Source organism: Stegodyphus dumicola, chromosome 3 (genome assembly GCF_044657685.1).
Source record: "Stegodyphus dumicola isolate Sdum_Otavi_A_Nest chromosome 3, ASM4465768v1".
Taxonomy (NCBI): domain Eukaryota; kingdom Metazoa; phylum Arthropoda; class Arachnida; order Araneae; family Eresidae; genus Stegodyphus; species Stegodyphus dumicola.
The window spans coordinates 92,959,383-92,976,350 of NC_140770.1; the positions used below are offsets into that span (position 1 = coordinate 92,959,383).

Below are 16,968 nucleotides of genomic sequence, written 5' to 3' on the forward strand. Positions count from 1 at the left end.
GAAATAAATGCTGTTAAAAGTGCGTTATTCTTTTGAATTTTAATTATTCTTTCTGTATTTGGTATTAATAAATAAATATATTATCGCTTGTGATTATATTTTTAATTACAATTAACGTGTAGAAGTTTTCAAGAATTTAAGTATGAAATGTTAAATAAAAAAGTGCTAATTAATTAAATCAAACTCTTGACAGCTTCTTTCAGTTGCTTAGCCTAAATGAAAAAATACTGAACTTTCTGTCACAATCAGAGTATTGCTTTCCTAAATTCCAAGAATAATAAGCTGGTTTTAAACTAGAATTTGATATATTTATTACTTTACAAAAGAATAACTCATTGTTCTGCTAGAAATTTTAAATTAAAATCGAAGATAACTATCTTAAATGTATATTTTCAGGGACGTAGGACCGGAGAGCACCATGACTCATGTCGAAACATTGGTTCCTAGAAAAGTGGGTCCAAGAAAAATCACTGCCATTTTCACGTCTCGCCAACTTATAGAAATCTTAGGAACAAAACAAATTGTTGTGAAAGATTAAATATAACTGCACTTCTTCTTAGTAGTATGTATTAAAGACAAGTATTGATGACATAACTTCACATTCAAATATGGCCCCAAGATTCTACTTAATTATATGTTTTCATTTCATGAGATTATTTTTAATGAAATAAAATAGTATTTTATAAACTGAAAGTTTTTTTAATTATACACGACATTTTGTTTTGGATTTTAAAATTTAAAGACAATAGATAAGCCATTATTTAAAAAACGCTGCCATACATTGTTCAAAAACGAAATATAAAAATCACATTTACGGAGACAATTTCATATGGTACGGAAGACCAGAGAAATTACTCAAGACTGGAATGCCTCGTCGTTATGTCGCATCGGGGGGGGGGGAATCGTAGATTGTCATTCCTGTGACTCTTCTAACAAAGAAAGTCATTGGATTTCCTGACAGCAATCACCAGGAAATTTTCAAGGGGGCGTCACATATGTGAACAAAACAACAATCGCAAAATGTAGTATTTTTATAATCACCAGCAATGCTTAGAAGAGTGTGGATAAAATTATGCGCCCGTAGATTGGCAAATCTGGCAAACCTGTAAGTTTTAAAACAATCCCTAGTACCAGAAATAACGTAACCCATCCAAAAGTTGCAAGTTTATGCAGATATAACAATTTCTGTCATGGTAATAGACAAGGTTACAAACAAAGGTCATGCGTGCACTGAGAATGGGTAATAATGCCGCTGGACTGAGAGGTTACGATGTTTCATATCCCACTCTAAAGTTAACATCCGAAGTGGAAGAGGCGTTTGAGGTAGTGAAGGATATATGGGTTTGATTTTAAATTGCGATAGCTGCTTGTTTGGTCCATTGTTTAAATGCGAGTAGTGAACTGTAAACCTCGTGTTACGCGTTTTCCGAAATCTGATTAACTTATGCTGATGGGTTCATTCTACTTTGAGTTTTATTGTACCATCCTTCTAAAAAATCATCATTGTTCAGTGCTGTCCTTTATTTTCTGGCAATTTCCAGGGCTTTTATTGCTCCAACAGGACTGTAGGAAGAATTTCTCTGTGCAAGACGAAATCTCCATTGGGTACCTCTTCATCACCTTTGTCACTTATTTTTGTACTTTCTCACTAATATTACACTAAAAGAATAACAGACCTTTTGTCTATTCATACAACTTTCTTATTATCCCATAACGCTGCTTGTTAGCAATCCAACATGCCCATACACGTTTTTTTCTTCTTTTTTTTTATCAGAAAAGCATTAAAATTATACTTCTATACTTTGCGTTCGGATAAGCGCTCATATTGTTATAAAACACTATGGATTTGTAAGACATGCATTAAACAGGAAAACAATAATTGATTGCTACAAGTCCACAAGTGTTAATATGAACGCTGCTTTCTAATCCACTAATACACTAACTCACTCTTATGCAGTCGCCTCCGTTTCCAGGGGTCATCTACCAACGTTTGGAGAAGAGTTCAGTGTCTCTCCTGTAAACCTTCTTTGTTCTTGAGTTGAAGAAATCAATTAGTCAAGTTTCAAGAACAGCTTCTTCAGAAAAGGCGACCCCTTAGAAACAATTCTGCTATCGTGATTTAACACGCGTTATACCCATGTATGCAAATTTTGTGCTTTAATCGAATGCGTACGATGACTGCACGATCACATTCCGTAAATTGTATAAATTTTTTATTTTTATTTATTTATTTATTTATTTTTTTGTACGATGAGGATTTTCTCGAAGATATTCGTTAAAATCTGACAATCTTCCTGAACATGGCTCATTAGATTGCTTTCCCTAGAACTGAGAGGACTATTTCCTTGTCGTACTTTTAGCGATGACATTAGATCAATACACGGCGCAAAGCTAAATTCGAGGAGCTGGATGTCCATTTAACAGTCCATTTTGTTTCGTCTGCGAAATAAATAATATAATCTCAAAATTAGAATACCCTGTATTTTCACAGACATGAAAGTAGTAATTAAACAATAACAATGAAATGACTGATGACGAAATTTTAGCATCATAACATTGCTAACTACACTGCGAACCAATAACAAAACACAACAAACTCGATTCAATATAAAATATAAACCAAGTATATGAAAGTATATTTGTAACATAAAACCATCAGCATATATTTCATACACTAAACCAAGTATGCCTGCAACAGATAAAATTTTCTGGATTATGTTGCTGTGATTTAATTTAAACTGAAGAAATAAATGCAATAGCGTTCATCAGTTGTACAATAGATAAAATAACGAAATATTTATTTTAGATTCAGTTTTTAGATAAATAAAGAAGGTTAAAATTTTTTTATCTATGCAAACACTTATCCCTAAATCTGACAGCATAAGCTCAAAATAAATTAAAGAAGAAAGTCTTACAAAACAGTCTTCGTGTAGTTTCCCATAGTCAGAAATCAGTGTATCTGAAATGAAATAAAATCTTAAAAATTTTTTCACATTAATTGCATTAATAAACTTAATAATAAAGTCGATTTACATTAATTTAAGCAAGTCTGCGAAATAAGTTTGAAATAGATAGGTGTTTCTGTAATATAGATTAAGAAAGAAAGAAAAAAGAAAGTTAAAGTGAAAATGTGAAAATTTTCTCTCTTAAGAATTTTTTCCTGTAAAAATTATAATTTTTTTTAACTTATTTTTTAGATTTACGAATATTATTTTTCTGCACGCAGAATTGTGTTACTAAATGCCGCTACCCCCCCACACATACATGGCGAAAATGTCATGACTGTGTTATTTAAAACATCAGCTTGCATTATGAGAATATCCTGAACTTCCCAGTGACATCTTAAGAACCACCTGAAGAGAAAAATATGACACATTATTTGTGATATCCTCATAGAGATCCCCGAAAATATGTACGAGTATATGAGGACATGCTTTAACTTACCTACAGATATCTTTAGAATCTCGTCAGGACACCGCTATTTATGAATCTATCTATATCTATATATCTATGATATGATATGAGGGACGAAGCCCAACCCTCCTGGCAGACTTTACGTCGCCCTATGGCCTTTTTTGCGGGCTGCGCCAGAGCAAGCTAAAAACAACAACACCTTCAACAAACAGACATAAAGAACATAACTAAAAACAAATTTCAAATTAAAATCCCTACTGCAAGCTTATCATGATTAATCTTCTCCATCATTTTCCTGGCAAATTTTTTCAGTCTCTTGAAATCATTTAAAATATCATATATATTAAAAACATCATTTTCTTAAACTCATTCCTGATATCAGTAAAATATTTACATGTTTCCACATAATGTTCCACAGTGCCCGGTTCTTTACAGATATCACAGAGGTCAGACTCTTGTAATTTAAACCTTTTAAAATAGAAAGGAAAACAGCCATGACCTGTAATGATTTGGTTAACGTCAATGTCTGAATAACAAAATCCTTTAAGTTTAACAAATTTCATATAACCTTTATTTCGATCAGACCTTTCCCACTCTTTTCTCCATTTATCACAGCTTTTTTTTTTTTGTTGATCTCTGTACATCAATATCACTAGCATTAACATTGGTAATTGCCTCCTTAGGAAATGCGTCCGCCCTTTCATTTCCAAAATGTCCAACGTGTGCCTTCACCCAATTAAACACAATATTTTCATCTTCTCTTAAGTCTTTATATAATTCTTTAATATATACTATTAAAGGATTGTCTGTCTCTATATTATATATATATATACAGGGTGTTTCTAATCTCATGGTATATACGTTAGGCGGTGATATAGAACACAACTGGGTCAACACAAACCACTATATAGTCCATGTTCAAAACTCCAGTTTTAAACCGTAAGAAAGGCACAAGTTTTAAAGCTCCACAATTTAACTGGCTTTTACATATAACGTCTACTGCTATTGGCTAAAGACATTCAGGTGATATCGAAGTTGAATTCTCTTGTGCACATCCATAGCACCCGTTACTAGCTAATCCGCCGAAACAGAATAAAAACGCTGTACACAGCAATGACCTTCTTTTGTGATAGGTATAACCTAGGAATAATCAGAAGAAGGCTGAAGTGCATTACATGTGCGAGGAAGGAAACGCCAGGAAAGCTGCAAGATTGTACCAAGAGCGTTTTCCAACAAGACGCGTCCCAGATGCCTGAAGCTTTCAAGGACTGCACCAATAAATGTGAAAAAGAGAGTTCTTTTCAAGTTGCAGGCAGGATAAAAGGCCATGAAAAAGTGTAATAAACCATCCATAACAAAAACCAGTTTACATTGTTACATTGTAGATGAGTGCCCCCTCAATGTAGCACGCGGGCATTGTTAATTTGTCCTATCAGATGATGTGGTGATGAGCCCTTCAAGAAGAATGAATATGCTCCAACTATGGTCTCAAGAGTTGTCACATATGGATTACGCTCCTCGTAATCGGTGTGGCATTTGCCACGCAGTTTTTGCAATAGACAGGTTCGGGGTTCTGGATTTTCAGCACATGTTTTACTGAATTACAAATGCACATTCCAGAGAAAAGTAGTATCGAATATCCATAACTATCATATTGGGAAAATTCACACAACACGAACTCAGGATCGTTTCAATGCTATTTCTGAGTCAATGTTTGTATACAATTGTACACGATCATCTAATTAGTCCATACTTTCTGCCAAATCGCCTGGATGGATATTCATATCTTGTGCTTTTGCGATAGGTACTTCCCGATCTACTGAGCCCTATTATAGCAAACATCAAAAGACGCCTTTGGTTCTAACACTATGGAGCACCAGTACATTACGAAGCGAATCTACGGAACGCTTTAGATACCATTCATCTGGAACAATGAAATGGTCTTGAAAACCCAATCAGTTGGTCGGTCCGCGTATCCGATCTACCATATCTGGACGTTTCGTTCTGAGGTCGCATGAAGTTTCTTATCAACGAAGGAAGTCTGGGGTGGCATGAAGTTTCTTATCAACGATGGAAGTCTGGGGTCGCGTGAAGTTTCTTATCAACGATGGAAGTCCGATGAAGAATTTGTTGGCTGGAAATCTGCAGCTGCTGGAACCATGCGAAAGATGCCTGGTGTGTTCGCCAATGTACATAGTCAATCCTCGACTATGCCAAGTCTGTGCTATTGTAGGTGGGTGTCCTTTTGAGCATTTGCTGTGATTCGAGATTTCATTTTGTTCAATAATTGTTTTTATTTCAATGGTGACCTTTCATTAAGTTTCTGTCTACTTCTTTCTCACCACTTCATGGCGCAGTATGTTTCGAGCTTTGTGCCTTACAGCTTTAATTCCGACTATAGCACTTAGTGATTTGTGCTTGTCCAGTTGTGTTCTGTTAACTTCTTTACGTATGTACCGTGAGTTTAGGAACGCCCTTTACATATGTAATTTAAGAATGCGGAGGGAAGGCACAAATACTTTTTAATCATGGCCGATGATTATAGATGGTGCAGGCATGATTGCGAAAACGAAGGGCGAAACTTTCAAGATAAACGTAGTGCTACATACCACATAATTTATTATTGAAGGAAACAATTCTTGGGACGCTTATTCTAATTCACAAATCATCATAGGCGCAATTTACATCCCACATTTTTTTAAGTTGATAATACAATACTTAAGATATACAATGGATGATTGACTTAAATTAGCTGCAGTGCGTTCACAGAATGTAAGTAAGCAAGGAAAATGCCGATACATTCAGAAGAAACGTAGGAGAACGTCAGAATGTTTTCGTTTCAATTGAAATCTTATTCATTGATTGGCTGGAAATTATCTGTATTGCAGCTTTATGTAAGAACGTATGACGAGAATTAATTTTGAAATGACGCAGTTTAGAGTGACGTTTTATGAATAAATATTATTTTTTGATTGAAAGGAGAAATACCCAAATTAAAACGAAGAATAAAAGGGGATATTGCCAATTAAAATTAGAAGTCTGCTTTATATACGTATTTTTTCTTATGCATTTTAACGTCGCACCAGAGAGGATTTTTTACGCTTTCGCTGAATTCGCGGTTTGCCAGTCTGCTCTCTATCTCCTGCTAACGCAACTTTGTTTGTCTTTCTAACTTGTTAACTTTATTTATTGAACATTACTTTCTTCGCACTTATATCACAGAAAATCCAGTAGCAAAATCATAGTATTTTTAAAAGCAGAATATGTTTAGATTTGCCGATTAAATGTTAAGTACCGCCATTAATGGTTTTTCGGTCTTTTCTCAGTTCATCATATTAATTTCATTATTTTCATAGTAAGGTGACTTGCAATTTTTTAAAATCTTTTTATTATTATCCGAAAGGTTAGTCTTGAACTTCAATTTTTCATCGATTTACTTTTACGTCGTGTCTTTTTTTATGTCCACGTCACTTTTCGAATAAAGAGATGTCACATCAGTTAATTGAACAAGAAAAGCTTTTATCACGTGGAAAACGAATCCATTTCAAACCCAACGACATAGAAAATAAACAATTCGAATGTTCATTGCCAGAAGAAGAGCTGACATCGCGAGAAAAACGAGTTACAATAAAATCTGAACTATTTCAGATTTTTGTTTTAAATGTCATTTAATTTTTTAAGACTTTAGTTAATTTCTTTCATTAACTTTTTGTCTTTTTAACTTTTTCCATTAAACATAATGTTCTTTGTACTTATATCACAGGAAAATCATAAAATATTTAAAATCAGCATATGTTTAGAATTGCGATAGGATGTTAAGTATAGGTATAAACATTTTTTTTTATTTAGCTATATTATTTTTAAAAAATTTTTAAAAATAATATAGCTAAATAAAAAAAAATTATTTTTTAAAATTATTTTTAAAAAAATAATATAGCTAAATAAAAAAAATTGGTGGCAACATCGTTTTCATTTGTGTTGCCATATAGTTTTTATTATTTCTTTCAAAATAATACATGGTTATAATATTCAATGGCTGCATCTGAAACGTGATAAGGACAAAATGTGAGGTTTGATACCAATCACCTCTGATGCTTAAAACGTTCTTCGAATTAAGTAATAATTTTAATATACGATTGAAAACAAAGTAAAAGTTTGAGTGAATGTTTGGACCATATTCAAAATACAAATTTTTTCAATACTGTTTTTTATTTGAGGGGCTATAAAAATGAAGACGTTAATAACGACAGACATTTAGCAACTTTTTCAAGAGGACATGTTTTCCTATCAATTCCGTATCAGATATAAATAAAAGGAAGTTATATTTTTTAAAAATTAAAAATGTTCATCACTTTCAACAAATTTACTTCCAAATTGCATACTGTACATTGCAGTTTATACCATGGTTAATCTTCGATAAGTGTACAAATAAATATTTAACTTAAATGTGTTTCGATAAAAAAATAGACTGTGACTGTATTTAAAGAAACTAAATGTATATGGGACATGTTTCATTTCTCCATGCTCTTTGTTTCATTCATTCCTATAATAAAAAAACTTTTGCTTTCATTTCGAGTCATTACTTCTAATTTATGTTATTCATCATTTCATAATTAAATGCTTACTTGCAGTTCTCAATTCCATGTATATTCAGAACCCTGATTAAAATATCGCAAAATTTAATTCTGTAAAAAAAAATTCAAATTTAATTGGAATTATTACATCATTAATTTAATTCTGAATTTTGGCATGATTATTTTCTATAAAGTGAAAAATAAATTTTCTGTGAAGAAAACTCGACCGCCGTACTTTGGTTTCCTTTTCTTTTCACAGATGGCAGCACGAGAAGTGAAACGTGGTTTCTTTTCTTTTTGTTTTCGATTACCAAACAAGAATTGTAAGGTTTCAAGAATATGTTATTTATCATAAAATTCACTGGCGTTCCGTGAGTTTTGCCGAAAAGACTGCATCAAGAAAAATTTCGATCCTGCGTAAAGTGACCATCCACGGCGATCGTCTTAGAGAAGGAGGTGGTACTCACGATAGTGATGGTTGTAAATTTCAAATACGAAGATAAACGATTTGCGAAGACAAGTCCATGAGTAATGTATAATAAACTCTAGTAAACTGATGAATATCGGATGAAGAGGGGAAAATCAAAGTGATCATAATACAAGATTTTTTTTTAATCAGCTGGATATCATAAAAAGCTAGATAATTAATTATAAACATTTCAGTCTCAAAAAGAAAAGACTAACGAAATAAGTTACTTCTTAATTTGCTCATATTGTTAATCATTTTGTAATTGCGTAATTTTCTACTTTGGAATGAAGGGTGAGTATAACGTTTCTCGTTTGAACATATGAGAAACGTATCGAATTCGATATATCTTTCGTAATTATTAGCCCAAAGAAGAGTTAACCCAGAAGGGCTATTAGCCTCTAAACGTCATTTTGCGTCGGTTCACTATAAACAACGCATCACTTTTTAAATTGTAGCCACCACTTATTATCGCCCCGCATTATATTTAAAGAAATTAAATAATGAAAAATCTGCATGAATGTATGTATGTTTCTCGCATTGTGAAAAATCAACGGTACCTAGAGTCATCAAATTTTGAAGAACATAGTCTCCCACCCGAACATGGGCTCTTTAAACCTGAATTTGAAATTTGGAATTTGTTTCATTGCCTATTTCATATTTTGTAAACCGTTAACGAATTTTTGATGAAAAAACTCAACGATTTCAAAGCGAGCAGTGTCAACATTGTATGGATAAAACATTTTTATCTCCAGCGTGCGAGACTATTTATTTGAAATTCTATATTTTTAAATACTTTTAACACAATGTGGCGTTAACCTAAATGCTTTCGAAACGTGTATGTGTCTGTAAATGGAAAAAGCTTGAGGGTAATATAAAATCTGAGATCTTTCAAAATTATTTATTTATTTATTTATTTTTAAATACATTATCCTAAGAAACAGAGTAGACATGTGAACGAGGCCATAGGATACCATTCTACTATATGACCATATAATATATAACATAGGCCATATAATACTAACAACTGATCAGCGCGTTGTCATAACATGGTTTCAGAGTCTGTTTGCGCATAGTCCCTAGTGATCTCTTGCGTAGGATTTAGCTTTTCATGCCGCTTTCCTCCCATAATTTAAACTAGCAACGACTACATCAACGTATTTTAGTACTTCATATTTTTTTCACCAAACACAAAAATGCTTTCATGAAGATGAGTGCATAAGAAGTTAAATTCAATAAGCTTTTAGAATCAAGAGAAAATCAAAATTTCTTACGACATATCGCTAGTTAACATGGAACATGGAACAGATGAAGGGAACATGGGAACAGATGAAGCCGTCTAGTTCTTTCTCGTGTAGAGTTAACGCAATCTAAACTCCTTCCGTTCGAGCGAAAACCTGACAATACTCGAAGGGCTCGTAGTTACAAACGTGCTTAAATGCCTTTTAATGATTTTCAAGGTGAGATCAGAATTCACTTAAAAGTGTTAATGCCTAAAATATTAATCGATTAGCTTAGTCCTTTTAGTCCGCTGACGGCATGCTACTGATAAAATAACTTGTCTTTTCTCCTTCAGTCACGTGGATAAACGTTCATAAGTCGCGTTCCTCTTCCATCCTTCCAAATACATTTCTATAAGCCAGTGATTCAGAAAACTTTATTTGAGATCTTTCATATTAATATTCTAACATTTTCAGTTAAGTTATATTTCAAAAAGTTTCAAACATTAAAAATTAAAATTAAATAAATACATATAAAGAAACGAGAACGAGTTACATATTGTTAAACACAGTGGCTATATTACTGTAAGGTAGTGGTAGAACACAAAAAACTTTTTAACGGCTCGCTGCTTGTGAGCGATAAAATTAGCCACTAAATAACCATAAAGTACCTAAATACGAGGGCCATCCAGGAAGTAGATTACGTTTCCGTCTGTGTCCGCTAGGGGCGGGGCTAGCGCGGCCATCTTGGGGTCAGAGCGTTGCGCAGCTCAGTCTGCATCTAGCCGTGCTAGTGAGAGGTTCGTGCTGTGCTCCGTTCAGATACTGTGACGGTTTGAAATGTCTGCGTTAATTGAAAATCCCGCGAGCTGCGAGGTGCGCTCAGTAATAAGGTTTCTGACTGCAAAAAACTGTAAACCGATAGAAATCTATCGGCAGCTTCGTGAAGTGTATGGGGACAACATTATCACTGAAGGTGGAGTGCGTCAGTGGGTCATAAGATTTCAAAATGGCCGAACCAATGTTCACGACGAAGATCGAAGTGGGAGACCCAGCATAGTGACCGCCGAACTTCTCGAAAAAGTCGATGCTAAAGTCCGTGAAAGTCGAAATTTCACAATAACGGAACTTTCTTTGAGTTTTCCACAAATTTCGCGAAGTTTGTTGCACGAAATCATCAGCGAAAAGCTTGGTTACCACAAGTTTTGTGCAAGATGGATTCCAAAAATCTTGACAGAGGACCACAAAAATCAGCGAATGGCTGCAGCGTTGAACTTTTTGGACGCTTACCATAAGGATGGTGACTCTTTACTCGATCGCATCGTTACTGGTGACGAAACATGGGTGAAACATGTGAACTGTGAAACGAAATTGCAATCAATGCAGTGGGGGCACACAAGTTCTCCCCAAAAACCCAAGAAATGCATGCAAACAATGTCGGCAAGGAAGATGATGGCGACTGTTTTTTGGGACAGAAAAGGTGTAATTTTGGTGGACTTCCTGGAAAGAGGCACTGCAATAAACTCTCAAAGGTATTGCCAAACTCTCCAAAAACTCAGAAGAGCAATTCAAAACAAGCGCAGAGGAATGTTGAGCTCTAAGATCTTGTTGATTCACGACAACGCCCGGCCCCACACGGCAAATGTCACTCGTAAAGTTCTTGAATCTTTTAAGTGGGAGTTGTTTCCTCATCCGCCGTACAGTCCCGACCTGGCACCGAGCGACTTCCACCTATTCCCAGCAATGAAGAAGTGGCTGGCTATGCAGCGTTTTGATGACGACGCACAGCTGCAAGAAGAGGTAACGAAGTGGTTGAAGGCGCAGGCGGCCGAATTTTTCGACGAAGGAATTTCCAAGCTCGTACATCGCTACGATAAATGCCTTAATTTGTATGGTGACTATGTAGAAAAGTAGTATTTGAGTGTGGCTTTCATCTGTATATAATAAAATTTGTTTCCTATACTTTGTTTATTTTTTTATTCCAAAACGTAATCTACTTTCTGGATAGCCCTCGTACATATAATGATTCTATTTTAACAACCGGTTGGCTGGGAAAAAATATTTTAAAAACAGTTCTGCCGAAGTAGAGCTAACCGGTTGAATTTTAACCCCCTATTATATCCTTACAGGGTCATTGCTATAATAAAGACCATGTACAGAGTGGACTACGAAAACTTAGCCTGCCTTCAGTACTACTTAGTGCAAAATGATCTTTGAAGGACGCCATAATCGCTGGCTCTCTATAATGACTTTTCATCTGTCCAACTACTTGCTGTCGCCAGATAAAGCAGTGTTTCATCGTTATATTGCCTTCCTTTTTACTCCGCTATGCACAGTGCTTTAGAAAGATGGTGTCTATCTCGCCATATGATTGCCGGAGCCAGGTTATATTTTCGTGGACCACCTTGTATTGTACAAGTTGATTTACTCGGAATTTTACCCCCCCACACACACACAAATGGGCTACAATTCTGAAAGCTAAAAATGTTTCTACCTGTTTGTTTGCATTTGAGGAGTTGAGAGTACTTACGTAGTAACCAACCAAAAGGAGTGTACGGAATGCAAGTGAAATAAAAGATTTTTGGCTGATGCTCTCCTTCAGCTTAACAGAAATAAATGAACGAGAGAGGCCAACCTATGACATATGAGAAAAGAAACATAATATGGATAGCAGCTTGATAACTTGAATGGTATAAACTGCTGCGTTACTTCAGGTATACTTAGCCATAACTTTAGGTCGGCAGGTACTTGCCTATAGTTTGGTGCTTTGCTTCCATGGTTTGATTTTAAAGATTGACCTTGGGGACTGGCTCCCCTTGGTCAACACTGGGCGACGATCGATGTCAAACAGGCGTTCTTTGATTGGGTGGACGCATGTGACATCCACCACTGACTTTGTGTAAAAATCCCATACTTTGTAAAGCAAAGATCGTATTTCCAAGCTTCAGGGCTGCATCCTTGAAATTGAGGACTGGTGCTGTAAGTGGAAGGTCTCCATTAATACCCAGAAGTCTCAGCTACTTGTTATTCGACTCGCAAAGAAAGCGCTACGTGTGAATTGACAGCCCTTTATCTTTAATGATGCCGTCCCTCTTGTCTCACAGGCCAAGTACCACGGTGTCATTCTCAACGAAAAATTCATTTAGTCTCACAACATCAAATAATGTCAAGAAGATGGCTAACTTTTTCATTCACAGTCTGCTTATCTCTCATTGGAAAATACTCAAAACTTGGACTTGCCAAAAAACGTCACATCGCGAACGACCGCAAGACGCGGTCATTCGCACAACAAAAATTATTCATTTCACATCAAAAACTAGTTGAGGTATTTTTATTTTTATCTTCTTTTTTTATGTTATTCCTTTTTGTTTCTAAAAAATCTCAGAAAATATAATATGTATGTCATAATAAAAGCAAAGGAAAAGACGGAACACTGTAGATGCGTGATTAGACCCATATTGAAGAAGATTTTGATTGCGTAGTATGCTAGTAATGCTAACTTGGTAATATCTAAAGAACTTGGCAGTCGAGGCAGTTTTAATTCCATTTTTATTTGCAACTGATATTTGTGGCCACAATCACTTGGCACTCTAGTCGTGCCTTTCTACAGAAGATTTACATCTTTGATATTGTTGAGATAGAAAGAAAGCCAACGAAATTACATCTTACCATCTTAGAGAACAAAGCTGAAGTACGTAGTCATGAAAGATGGAAGCACGGCGAAGAGAAAAGTTTTGGTTTATAATGGCAGTTTCAGTTCCCAATTATTACGTCGTCAGAGCTGCGCGGCCATAGAGTGATCTAGAAATGACGCAATGCAGAGAAGTTATTACGATTTTAGAATAAAGAGGAAGAATTAATGTTTATAGTTTTTGATTCATTTATTTTTATCTTACATGTATATTATACTTTGCAAAGGAATGTTAAGAACTAGCATGTCGTATCAAAATAACATAATTGTTTCCTGTTTTCTACACAGCTCAGAGCTTGAGTGAAACCTTTTTTGTTTGTAAACCGTAGCAGCTCTTTTACTTTTCTTTTTTGACTCTGCTGTTGAAATAATCGATTAAATATAACTTTTCAGTTTCAATAGCTATTGAATTCGGCAACTCGTCAATCTTGCCATTCTCTCGCAGCTCGAAATGTATTTGAGAAATTCATCAGCTGCCATTTGGGGACAGAAGTCGCGCTATTTGTTTTGTTTTCTATATTGTGTTCAAATATTCTGTTTTGAACGTTGTCGTCGGTATTTCCTACTTTCATCTGCTTTTATAAAGTTCCAGAAATTCTATAAGCATTTTTAAGTGCGCTTGAAGTATTTTTTGTATTATTTACTCAGAAACTACGCAAACTGAATTTAGAGGCTGCTGATTGTCTTTACTTTATTCTCTGTGTCTTTTAATTATTAATTAAGTTTATTTATCTTACGAATAAAAGGGGATTTATTGTACAAGTTTTAACAAAAAAGTTGTGTTAAAAAAGAATGTTCTGGATTACGATAATAAATTTTAATACATTAATTACATGATCAGTTATTGCATTTGAATGCTTTCTTGCTATTTTTAGCAAATAAATTAAAAAAAATTAACTGAAAGTTTTCCTAGCAAACAATTATGTCCTGAATTCACGACTTTACTCTTTGAACATTTAATATTCGCTTTCTTTTTAAAATTTTAATTAACTGCTATTTGCTGTCTAAAAATCAAGGCAACGTTATTCCGCAAAAGTTATTATTTGCTTGAGGATTCATATAAACTCAACCTACTAGCTACCGAGCGGTAAAGTCGCTGAACACTGGTAGTTGGTCCGAAGCTCGAATGCTGGTGAAAGGGCTGGCTGCATGGGCGTTTTTTATGGTTTCCTTATGTGTAATGTGTATACGAGATAGTTTTCCTTAGAAAGTTTTCCAAGAAGGCATCTCTTCCGAAGGCAGATAGCCCTCGAGTGCTTTGCCATAATGAAATAAACCAATCATATAAACAATTTTATTGCTGTATTGAACGAACTGAAAGCCACTGTGAATTAGAATAGTAATGATATGATAAAACACACATGTGGTAGTTTACCGTTACAAATTTTTATAGTTGAATTTAATATTGATTTCATGTTTTTAAACCTAACTTGCGCCTTTTTTAAAACGTTTAAATCAAAATCAGAATTTAGCTTCGGCTTCAGAATGAGCTATCGGCAAAGCGTGTTGACGGCTTTTCAAAACATAGCGCTCTGTGTATCGATGTAAGATGGTAGTTAATTTTGGAACATCTTTTCGAACTTGTGTCAGTTATTTCATATTTAGTTTGTTTCAATAATATGTTGCTGAAAATCTTTCGTTGCGTATCAAATAAATATAGAGCATATAGCCGTCCTCATATAATCTGCTCCTATGTCTGGAATTAGAATATTTTAATTTACCACTCTCATAGTGAGTCACGCAATGTTTCTGCAATAAACAACATGAAAAAAAGTCACGTAGTTGAGTTATTTTGAAGTTTAAAACAGATTCCTTCATCAGGAATAGGCGCAATGAGCAACTGGAGTTTAATAACAATGACATAGTAAATAAATCTTTATATATAATTCATTTCGATTTCTTCACCATTTTTCACCTTTGTAGTAGGAGAAATTTGTGGCGTTATTTTTGTTTGCTTTTCTAAGGCATTTTGTCAGTCCTGCAAGAAATCATGAGCTGTAACTTAAATATGTCCTTCATTTTGAAAAGATTCCTTAGGATGCAGAGTAGAGCAGTATTTCCTGGTTTATGAAACGCAAAAATAACGGTCCGTCATAACTTACGTCTCGTTATAATGACATTGTGAATTCAGAAGTCACTTCTAACAGATTACAGCATATCCATAATCTTGACTTGCTCAATCTTTGGAACAAAAGAAAAAGACAGCTTTGTTATAAAAACTTACCGACAGAAAAGGAATTAATTACTTCAGACTCTAAATACCAAACTTTACAAAGCGAGTGGGAAATCGTGACGTCATGGGAATTCAAGGTTATTTTCTTCAAAAGCGGAAGGTCGTTTGTTGTTATTTTCCCGCCCTCGGATTTTATCCTCCATTTTCGCACCGACGTCAGCCATATGCGTGATAAAGACTGCACTTTCCTGAGCAAAAACCTCAATCTCGATAAAGGGTCAGCCTATTCCTTTCTTAGAACAGTTTTTAAATATTTATTTTCGAGACAGCTGCACAGAAGTACGGACAACAGCGTTAGTGCAAGTAGACAATTCACTGATCTAAGATAATTTCGTTGTTTTACTAACTTTCATTAAACTAATCATGTGATCTTTGACGTGATTGTCTAAAGCAAAGGTCATCGAGACGAATTCGCAATATTGAATGACGGACGCGCTAAACTCTGTGTATATTTTTCTGTTAAATCAAAACTTTCAAAACCATATTTGCTGTTTGGGTATCAAATTTTAGAACATGAGATTAAATACGGCATTTTTTCTTTTACACGCATTTTAAAAAATTTGCAAATATTTTGAGCACGATTTAAAGTACCATTCTGTCAGCATTCCATAATTGCTAAAGCAGATATTGTACAACTGTCAGACTTTCATTGAAAAGGAAATGTTTTCATCATCAGATACATTATATAAAATTCTAAAGTAATAATCTTTTACCTCTCAGATTTACTAATGTATGCAGGAAAGAAGGAAAAAACTGTTTCAAAATAAATTTGGTTTACTGTTCATTATAATAAATCATCGAAATATTATACAAATTGCTTACTTTACACTCACTACATGCTCATGCTTCAATTAATCAAAATCAAACACATTTTTCAAAATACAAAAACTTAGAAAGATTACATCTTCTTGATCATTTCAATAAAGTAAATTATTTTTAATTACTTTAGAAATGCTAAAAACTTTTTTATTATTTTGTGCATAATTTTATATATTTTCCAATTTTATGAACTCGTAGTTAATGATTAATTTTTTTAAACGAAACGTAATTACTACAAAAACATAGTTTAATTTATAGATACAATTCGGGTAAAGTGTCCAAGATACTATAAGCTAATCTACTAGCTTCAATGCTGGAAGAAATAATACCTTGAAATTAACCATGAAATTTAAAACAAGAGCTTTGTTTCTATAATTATTCTAAAAAGTCAATGATCACGGATTACTGTATATTTTGAAGCAGAGAAAAGATTGAAAGGTGTTTCTCATCACTTAGTGCACGCACGTTACTTTGAATTGCGTAATTTAACAAATCTGCATTTTTAAATAACAATCACGTATGATGAAATTCGAAACTAATTTGCTTTTGCG

The 16,968-nt window shown here is 34.3% G+C and overlaps 1 protein-coding gene across 3 annotated transcripts in view; it reads left to right on the top strand.

The window, feature by feature from the left end:
* The window catches only part of LOC118191489 (hemocyte protein-glutamine gamma-glutamyltransferase-like), an 87,344-nt gene extending 86,657 nt beyond the window's left edge, over positions 1-687 (top strand). For all 3 annotated transcript variants that reach the window (XM_085813076.1, XM_085813078.1, XM_085813077.1), the window contains exon 15: positions 397-687. In XM_085813076.1, coding sequence (XP_085669202.1) covers positions 397-538 — 142 coding nt within the window. In that variant the 3' untranslated portion in view covers positions 539-687. The remainder of the gene's footprint in view (positions 1-396) is intronic.
* The last annotated feature ends 16,281 nt before the right edge of the window (positions 688-16,968 follow it).